Source organism: Callorhinchus milii, unplaced genomic scaffold (genome assembly GCF_018977255.1).
Source record: "Callorhinchus milii isolate IMCB2004 unplaced genomic scaffold, IMCB_Cmil_1.0 Scaffold18, whole genome shotgun sequence".
NCBI lineage: Eukaryota > Metazoa > Chordata > Chondrichthyes > Chimaeriformes > Callorhinchidae > Callorhinchus > Callorhinchus milii.
In genome coordinates, this window is record NW_024704759.1 from 1316950 (window position 1) to 1327036 (window position 10087).

General features: G+C 46.9%; 1 protein-coding gene across 1 annotated transcript in view; it reads right to left on the reverse strand.

Moving 5' to 3' along the window:
• The window catches only part of LOC103190557 (ubiquinol-cytochrome-c reductase complex assembly factor 1), a 31309-nt gene extending 21656 nt beyond the window's left edge, over positions 1-9653 (reverse strand). The window contains 5 exon segments of the mRNA NM_001292205.1: positions 305-362; positions 3306-3378; positions 6669-6776; positions 7589-7723; positions 9566-9653. Coding sequence (NP_001279134.1) covers positions 305-362; positions 3306-3378; positions 6669-6776; positions 7589-7723; positions 9566-9583 — 392 coding nt within the window. The 5' untranslated portion in view covers positions 9584-9653.
• Positions 9654-10087: the final 434 nt, after the last annotated feature.

A 10087-nucleotide genomic window follows, 5' to 3' on the forward strand; every position in this document is an offset into this window, starting at 1 on the left:
TACCGGGTTCCACAATGGTGAAAAACAGGCAGCAATACTAGAAAACTTGTTTGTTGAGACTCAAGTTTTGATGGAGACAAAGCAGAACAGAGTCTCTAACTCGCTAACGAATATTAAACTCCACATTCTGGAGCAATAGCTAGTTTGGCACAGTCAGCTGAGATTTCACTGGATACAGAATATTAAATTGTGCCAGTTGTGTTCAGCTGCTGGCATTTTCATACACAAGATTCCAATATAATGGGCGACACTTAAACCTCTTGGACTCACTTGTTAAGAGACTTGAATTTGGAGTTTTACTCACCAGACATGAAGCTGTGCAACAAGAAACCAAGAGTTTAACGTATCCGGTAAATTGCATCCTGTGTGCACAGAAACAAGGATTCCATTTTACTTTTACTTGAAAAATAAATGATCAAACCCACTTCACAGGTCACTGGCTAATACGGGAGAGGTTCTACCCAAAACTCACACCCCCACCAACACACAAAACCCACAAAAATAAACCACCTTCCCGTTGACTTTCTGGGAGGATGCAGGATAGGGGTTTTCTCCTTCGAATTGTGTGGTTTAGGGAATGTGATCGGGATATAACTAGCAATCCTTTATATGAAGGAACTTTGGAAAATCATTTGGAGAAGCAGAGACCACAAGGGCCTGGCTAGCTTCGTGGAGCAATGAGCTGAATAAATATATTGCCACGTAGGTTGAATGCTTCAGTCCGTTAACTTGGTTAGCATAAGGACCGGGGCAGAGGAAGGCTGCCTCAATGCCAGGAATGCAGCAAACGGCGTTGTGATAGGGACCAAGTAAAGGCTGTGGCCATGGGAATCAGGTTTAGTGCAATCTCACAGTCCTATTTGCATGTGACTAACTGGCCGGAAACCCCCGGGACTGGACAATCTGTGAGAACAATGTCATTGCAAAGAAATCCTGTCCCCAGCCCACAGGCCCCCGCTTTGCAAACTGGGACCCAAGTCATGGCCAATCAGTCTGTCAGTCATCAAAGGCATATAAAATTATGTTCCTATATTCCTGTCCTAAAACACATCTCGAGATCTCTCCATAGGATGTTTTTATCCACTCTTTGACCCATTCAATGTGGAGGGGGTAGGAAGAAGAGGGTCCCGGTTTGACTTTAAGATTCACACTCTGTTCCCATCTATGAACATTTCACACTCTCCCTGATTCAGCTCTGCATATCTCTATTATTGCCTGTTCTTTAGTGCACTGAGAGGCTTGTTTATCCTAAGTTTTTTGTACATAAATAAGTGTCACGTACAAAAGATGCAAAACTGGGTATTGATCCCCTCCCCCGCCCAGCGCTGGGAGTGTTTTTGATGGTTTGCATTTTATTTAAAAAAAGGGAAAAAAAAGCATTTTTTTAAAAAAAACGTAATTCTGAGCAGTTTGTTTGGAGTGAGTGAATGCCTGGGGTCGGCTGATCGCGGTGGGAGGTGCACAAGACAGAACGCTGGCGGGTGGCTGGGGGCAATGTGAGCACGGTTTCCCCCGGCTGGTGTGCCACATGGGGCTGAGGAGATTAATGGTGGTGCCAACAATGAACAACGTTAAATCTCAGTGTTACTAGCACGTCTCACGTGAGGGCAGCCCCATGGATTCCAACAATAATCGTTCGGCATAATGTACAAAAACACTTGTTTGAAGTCAGATGTTGGCAGATACTCTCCAGAGAATATTATCCCTTTTCTCCGGTGTAGGGTTTGGAGAAGTTAACTGCAGAGTCAAGTGGCCAGGACATTCTCATTGTTCTTGACAAATATAAAAGTAATTGACGCTAACCTGCAGGGACTTGAGCTGAGTTTATTTTCGTTTCAGCACGGGATCGCGAAAGGCTGCTTTTGTTAAGGGGATAGTGTGACGGCATCTAAAGGCTTAATTTACAGAGCACTCTGTCGGTGGAACAAGGGCTCTTTACGTCTTACATTGTGCACAAGGCCAACTACAAAGCAGCCTGACCCGATGCCAGGTCCCGTCACGTGCATACCATACAGAAAACAAGAGCTCCTGGTAACCCAGAAAAACCTAACGGAGTTACAAGCCTATGACCCAAATTCTCAGGAGCCCACCAAACATTTCCAAGAGTGTAATGAATTCTATCAGGCATCCAAAGCTGTTGACAGATGGTATACAGGCTTCTCATAAGTGAATTTGTGCCGTTCTGCATGAAAGGAACTCAATTCTAGGAGGGTTTCTGATTCACCCCCGTAAAACTAGCAGTTTAAACCCAAGGAGCCCCTGATGTTTTATAAAAGGAGAGCTTAGAGAGAGAAAAAAGTTTGAAGTGACTTTTCCCAGATGTCTAACTTGCGGTATTTCTTAATAAGGAATTGGAGTCCTGCAAAGCGGAGGTTCCTGGCAATGGGAAACACGGTGCTTTGAACCATGGGGACTCTGATGCGATCGACAAGCTCCGGGAAGAATTATTAAGGAATCCCATGAACAAACACTGCAGATTAGGCTTTCCGCTGCACACCACCATCTCCCTGCAAACCACTGCTTACTCACGGCCATTGATAAGGACTCTAATCCCAGCGCCTGTTAGACCCACACCTCAACTCACCAGGACTTGTGCTAAATAAAATGCACAAGCTAAGTACACCAGCAATAAGAATTGACAATGTTGACAAAAAGGTGCAAAATATTGAAGCGGCATGAGCAGGTAGGCATCAACTACAACTGCCGGCAATCCAGAGGCTTCTATAGTCAGAGCTACTGCTGATCAGGCTTCAGACCTCAGACACAAGTCAACAGCACATAACAACAAATGACATTCACACAGCACTTTTCACGTTGGGAGGACATCCCAAGGCGTTGGACAGTCGGGGTTTGGGATCTGAGCTGGGGATTGGGATCAGGAGGGGTGGAGGGCAGGGAGGTGGGGATATGAGGGTGGCCGAAGGCATGGTCGAAGAGGGTCTTGAGATGCACCATGAAGGAGGCAAGGGAGGGAGCAAAGCGAAGAGAATGTGGGATGGAGTTCCAAAAGATGGGACCTGTGTTGTCCGGTATGTGTGGTCTGTTGACCGAGGCTGCACCTCTAATCGTTTCAGACCCAAACAAGCCTGTGACACCAGGTTTCATTTAGCTCCATGAGGGGCTGATTCCGTGAGATCACCATAGCAAGCAATAATCATGGAGCTTCGGATAAGACGCTTTAACCCGAAGCCCACCACGATGTATCTGCGAGCCCACCCACTCCATGCTCAGAAATTTAAAATACACACACACACATCACAATGAGCACACCACCAGAGCTCTCTGCCAGTCAATTCATTACGTACTTTCAAAGAACTCGTCATAGTTTATTCGCTCCACGCAGCATGTGTACATGCGCAGGCCGGCAATCTTGATTTTCTGTAACAGAAAGAACGATTAAGAATGCTATTTTTGGTTTCTTTTTTGTAAGAAAATAATCAGAAGTGGGACTCCAAGCGATGGGAGGAAACAGTGAGGGGGCAGGAATTCAAACATTTTAAAATTCTGATTTGAAGATCAGTACTGATCTTCAAATCCCCTCAACCAACATACAAAACCTTCCCCAGCCCTATTCTCTTGCCTTGGCTTTTCTACTGCTCAGATTTAGTGGCCACTCAGCCTCCAGGACCCTGTCCACTTTCACCCACTACTGCTTTTGCTGCCTTCAAAATCCTCTTAAAATCTATACCTATAACCTCTGGAACTCTCTCCCTTTGACCCCTCCATCTTGTCCATCTCTATCGGTCTTCAAATTGCATCTTAAAACCTATCATTTCAACTGCGCTCACGGTCATCTCTCCCTTCTCCCCTGCTCAGTGTGTTCCCATCACTGTGCAGCACTCCGACATGCTGGGCACTAATATAAACGCAAGTTGTTGTGAATGTTTATGCTTCCTTACTCCACACGCCTCTGCTTACCTGGCAGTAAATAGGAATCCGTTTGTTAGTCAACTGGTGGATCATTTTTCTGGGCGCCATAATCCCTTCAAAAATAATAATAATTTGGTCACTCAATCCACAACTGTTTGTGGGACACTGCTGTGCGCAATTGGCTGCCACGTTTCTCCCATACAATATAGTCAATCTACTTTACAATACATTCGGTGAAGTGCTTTGAGACGTGTCAAAGACATGATAAGGTCCTTTATCAAATGCAAGGATTATTATTATTATTATTAAAATAAAGTAACAGAAACTTTCAATGAAGTGAAGGAAAGCAAAGGGCGGAAGAGAGATGAGCAGAGCAAACCGCACTTAGCAATGACATATCTGCCACATTCCATGATAATAACAAGGATTTGCTGCTTTGGGAACTGTCCGAATGATTAATTGCATTTGGGGGACGGAGATTTCAATAGGATTCATTGTTTCTGGGCTGTGTTGTGCTGCAGGGCAGGGAGGGGGGAAGCCGGCTGCTGTACTTAGCACAATGAAGTGTCGAGTGTGAATTAATGGACCCACCGAGGATATAACTGAGCTTATCGTCCTGCGGAAAGTGCCAACCAGTGAAAGGAGGAAGGAAAAGGATATGAAACGAGGAAATAAATAAATTGAGGAGGGAAGGGAAGGGTAACGTAACACAAACCTGTGCTCGGACTGAAGATATTTTATCTGGCTGCACTCCACACTCTCTTTCTCTCTCCGCCCTTCCTTGGAACTGGCTATGTACATGCAGAGTAGATGCAAAAACTCGCATGCAAACACAGATGTGCCACCATTACACACTTCTTAAAAACAGATCTGACAAAACTCACCACATGTGAAGTCCCCAAATCTATTTTCTCTGAACATTTCCATATTTGTCCATTACCTCTCTTCTCTCTCTCTCTTACTTCTTTCTCTCCCCCAACCACAAGTAAACCAGCCAAATCTGTCTTGCCGCAGATTTAAACCAACACAAAACTCACCCGCACTAAACTCCGTACCCTCATCGCACCAGTTCTTGCCAGGCTCCACTGGCTCCCCATTACCGAATGGATCGATTTCAAGATACTCACACGTGTTGTTAAGACTCCGTCACTGTGAAATGCTCCCAGGATGCTACCACACATTAAGGGTGCTCTATAAATGCAAGCTGTTTTTGTCGTCAAATTCCTTCACGCCCCGGCACCTCCCTAGCTCTCCGACCTGCTTGCTCCCCATTTCACTACCGGTTGTCTCTGCTCGAATGGCTCCAGCCTCTTACTTGTCACTCGTGCCCTTCGTCCACTATCAGGGGCCTTCAGCCATGACTCCCCGAAACTCTGGAATTCTCTCCCTCAATGCTCTGCATTTCCCCTTCCTTCACCATCTGCAGATCATGTTCGAAGACCTTCATCTTCGACCGTGCTTATGGTCACCTCCCCCCAGCTCTGCGTCGTGCTTCGCTACTGTCAAGTGCTCTGAGACGCTACCTTGCTTGAGGGGTGCTGTGTAAATGCAAGGTGGTGGTGTTCCCTGCAACTGTGATCTTTGACCAAACGTTAGCATCCACACAAACTGCCTAGACTTCCACACCGCATAGGGAAAGCCTTTGTTCAAATAGGTTGAAGCCTGATGGCCTCATTTGGCACCAAAATAAAAATCTAGCGAAAGCTGCCTTCAGTCACTGGTCCTGCCTGACAAAGCTCGACAGTTTTGTACTGTATTAGAGCTGTTCTTCACAGAGCATGTACAATACCATGTCAATGTTCCCTTTATGGCAGCTTGTAATGTTCCAAACACACCAAACACACCATAAACTACTCTCTAAACCAGCCGAGCTGGAAATCCATTACTCATTTCTCGTCGAGAGCTGGGTTAGAACATGGTGCTTTCAACACTCTAGATTGAAATCAAACTGGCCTCTTGTGCTGGGTTTACGCTGCTGAACTTGCCAGTGATTCCCAACCAAACCCGCAAAATAAATGAATGCTGCAGCCGCCTCAGGGACACAGCCCCTGGAGAAAGCAACTGGAACCCCCATTCAGCAGAGGATAATAATAATCTTTGCATTTGATATAGTGCCTTATCACATCCTTGAGACATCTCAAAGCGCTTCACAGAATATACTGTAAAGTGAATTGACTGGTTATTTTGTGTGAAACACGGCAGCCAATTGTGCACAGCAGCGTCCCCACTAACAGTCATGGATTAAGTGACCTCATTTTTTGGGGAGGGATTATTATCCACTGAAAAGCGATACGCCAATCGACTAACAATCTACTTCCTGGGCACCCTACTTACTGCTAGGTGAACAGAGGCTTGTGGAGTAAGGAAACTTTCCTATGGTTTCTCACAGCCGGGAATCAAACCTCGCTTGCGAGACGAGTGTTCTAACCACTAGGCTACAGCACTCATTAAACATGGCGGCTATGAAGCCAACCAATTTCATTCCTTCACGGCTTGCCGGAAAGCTTTCGGCCGATCCATTTTGAAAGACCAAACATTAAAGGGCATCTGATCTCAGACTTCAGCCTGGCTCAGTCCGTAGTGCTGCCCACCTCAGAGTCAGAAGATTCTGGGTTTAAGCCCCACATCGGAACTTGGAACTCACATTGCCCAAACTAACACTCCAATACAAGGTGTTGAATTATTGGAGGTGCCATCCTTCAGATTAGACATTAAAGTGAGGCGCTATCTGCCTAACCACTCGCACTGCTGTTTAAAACAAATACCATCAGTGGATGATCAAAAGTTCAAACGTTTACCCATTTGCTGTATTTCAGTGGCCCCGTGAAGCCCATGGCTTCGATCAGCTTGGTGAAGGGGCTCACATCCTCATCGACCGGCTGTGCTGTACCTTTCACATTGCAAAGCTGTCGGAATGAGGAAACAGGAAAATATCAGCAATGCCCACACTTCACTTGCTCTTTTCACAATTGGTGCCGTTTTGAGATTAAGTTACAATTAAAATGCTGCCTGGCTTTAAAACTTTCACTTTGTATTTACTGATTCCGAAATTGTTACAACTACTCATCAAATCTCAACTGTGTGATTTTTTTTTGCCTGCCGGGTGTCTTGTGGAAACTCATCTCCGTGCTTAAGAGTCTCCAAACCAAACTGAGAATTACATGCTACCCACCTACACATGGAAATCGCAGAGATAGATTGTGGGAATGGGATGCCCTGGAGGGACACATCCTGCTTATCTAACTCCGGAAAGGATTAGGCGTAGGTTGGCAAGAACCAAGGCTTGGGGGAGCCCAGAATATATGTTGGGGTAATTGCTGGAGTGAAACCAGCTAAACCTGCATAGCTTGGCCATTGATATCGCTGACTGGCAAGTTTTCCTACTGCTTATCCAGCTCGGACCACCCTACCCGTTAGGGATGCAGGGTTATGCGAGCTGAGTGGGAAGATTCCCTGCCCCCAATGACTGGTCTGCCCTTCCAGGTCCTGCCAATGAGTCAGGCTGGGCTGTGCTGTCATCAGCAGTGCCTACTGCGGACCTGCCTGGCTCAGGAACTGGTCCACTAAGACCACGACAAAAAAATCAAACCCTGGTCCTCTTACTTGTGAGGCGAGCGTTCTAAGCACTTTGCTACCAGACTCCGCATCTACCCTACATTTATTCTCTCTAACACTAGTATCAGAACTCTGATCCCATCTCATCACCATCATACTCTACCTTCAGGGCACCATGAAACGCTCGGCTTGGTTGTGTACGTCTGAGCAAAACCTGCTCTAACCCACCACGCATGACAGGGCCTCGCTGTCTGAATACAAGTGAGCTTGTCATGGCACTTCGCCACATGGCACAAAGCTGAAAGAGAAACACTCTACATTACAACACGCAAAGTCCTGACCATCATGCCACTCACTTGTTACTGTACTCGCTCAGCTCACTAAATAAAGGAACTTGTTATCACTTAAGTGGCAACAAAGGAAACCTGCAGGGTGCTGCAGGGAGGAGAGCTTTCCCAGTATATTATTGATATACACCTGAGGGTGTGTCTCGACCCTCAGGTTTGCTGAGAGTTCAAGCTGGATGGGTGTGAGGAGTCATAATAATAATCCTTGCATTTCATAATAGCGCCTTATTATGTCATTGAGACATCTCAACGCTCTTTAAACAAAAACAAAGTAAACGTATATGAATCGGAATCGTCTTAAGGGCACAATGAAGTGTGTGAACTGAGCTAGGCTTTGAAGTGGAATCCAGACCCAAACTCTAGGAAAAGTTTGGGAAACGTTACACTCGGCTTCTGTTCATTCGGCAACCACAGAGTGGTTTTATCATGTTTCACTTCCATATACAGTTACTACATTTGACAGCAATTCCCTATAATACTTTTAAGACATTTCAGTGTCTTATGAATCTTCGCACGTGCAAAAATAACTCGGATTTGCTTTCATCGAATGGATACACAGTAAAACTGAGCCACTGTGTATTTTGTAGTCATAAATCCTGTAAAGCACTTTGAGACATCTCAACATTGTGATGAGGCTCTATATCAAATGCAAGGATTATTCTTTAAACTGTATTTCTTTCTTTGTTGAAGAAAAAAAACTACTCACGCAGCAAACACAATGTACTAACAATCATGAGATTGCAGTGGAATGACGAGCCCTGCGATTCACTGTAACTGAACTGTATCGATTTCAGACTTTGTGTCCCTGAAAACGTGTACACAATGTGAGAACCCATTCGTTCACTTTGACAGAGGGTCTGGGCTCTCTTGGGGGTGAATTTAGAGATCCAAATAAATCGGTCACTAATTACACCGCTGTTTGTGGGGACGTAGGTCTGCGCAAAATTGCTGCCATGTTGGCCTACAAAATACACAGTCACTACACTTTACACCGAATCCTGTGAAGCTCTTTGAGGCATCGAAGGCAAAAAGTCGGGAACATCACTTTGAAGCCAACTCAACCCCAAGCAGCCCGCACCCCAATCCAGGCACCCCACTCCCTCCCCCGCCCCCCCATAACGCGAGGACAGTCACCTGACCAACGTATTTTTGGGGGGGGGCAGCTGGGTGTCTGACACGTGCGGAAACCCATCACCCGGCTTAAGAATATCCAAACCAAGCTGAGAATTCCATGCATCCCACCTACACGTGGAAATCCCAGTGATTGTTGAAATGGGATGCGCTCCCTCTCTGGAGGGACTTTCCTGCTTACCTAATTCCGGACAGTATGAGGCGCAGGTTGGCAAGAGCCAAGGCTTATGGACCCCAGAGTGTGCGTTGGGGAAACTGCCGGAGTGTAAGCAGCTAAACCACGTAGTTTGCCGTTGAGAGGCAGCGCTGTGTGGCAGCTTTCCCGCCGCTGGTCCAGCGAGGGCCATCCTCCCCGTTAGTGAGGGTGTGGGCTGCAGGGCTACCAGGGGCTGAGGGGGAGGATTCGGCCCCTCCAGGACCTGCTGATGGGCCGGGCCGGGCCGGGCAGTGCCCTGCGACACTGCGGACCCGCCTGCCTCAGGACCCGGACTACAGACCATCACAGAGGCCTGGCCCGAGGCCCACATCCAACGGTGCCAGACATGTCACTTGGGGACAGTTCAGCTCCGAGAAGACTCCGCTTCCTCCCCCCAGGCCGGGGGGGGGGGGGGGGAGAGATCGTTACCGTCTCCTGAACAAACGCAGCCCCCGCCCCCTCTCACCGGAAAGCCTCTGCTCATCCTCAGCCTCAGCGCGGCCTGGAGACCGCCAGCGCCCCGGTACAGCGCTCGGAGGCCGCTCGGGTACATGGCCCACTCCCGCCCTCCCTCCCGGCAGCCGGAAATGCTGCCGCTGAAGTAGCGCTCCGACCCGACCGCCCCGAGCTCGGGATAAACAGTCCGGGCACCAAACGGTCCCCCCCCTCCCAGCCTGTGGCTCCAAGTCATTCACTGGCTCATTCCTCCCTTCGTTTCACTGTACTGTACTCCTCCCACCCCCATTACAGCAAACATCACAATAATTGTTTAATAATCTTTACATTTGATACATGTCGTCCATGCGCTTAAGTTTTTTTTGAACTATAAAGTGTAGTAACTGTGAGATGTGCAGATGTAAAGGAAAACTGGAGGAAAATTTAGACAAAATTCCTAACATTTTATTTGACCCCCAGACTATTGTCGCAATGAAAGTTGATTATTAATTAAAAAATAGTTTTTTTTCCAATTTTTAAATTTTTTAAATGT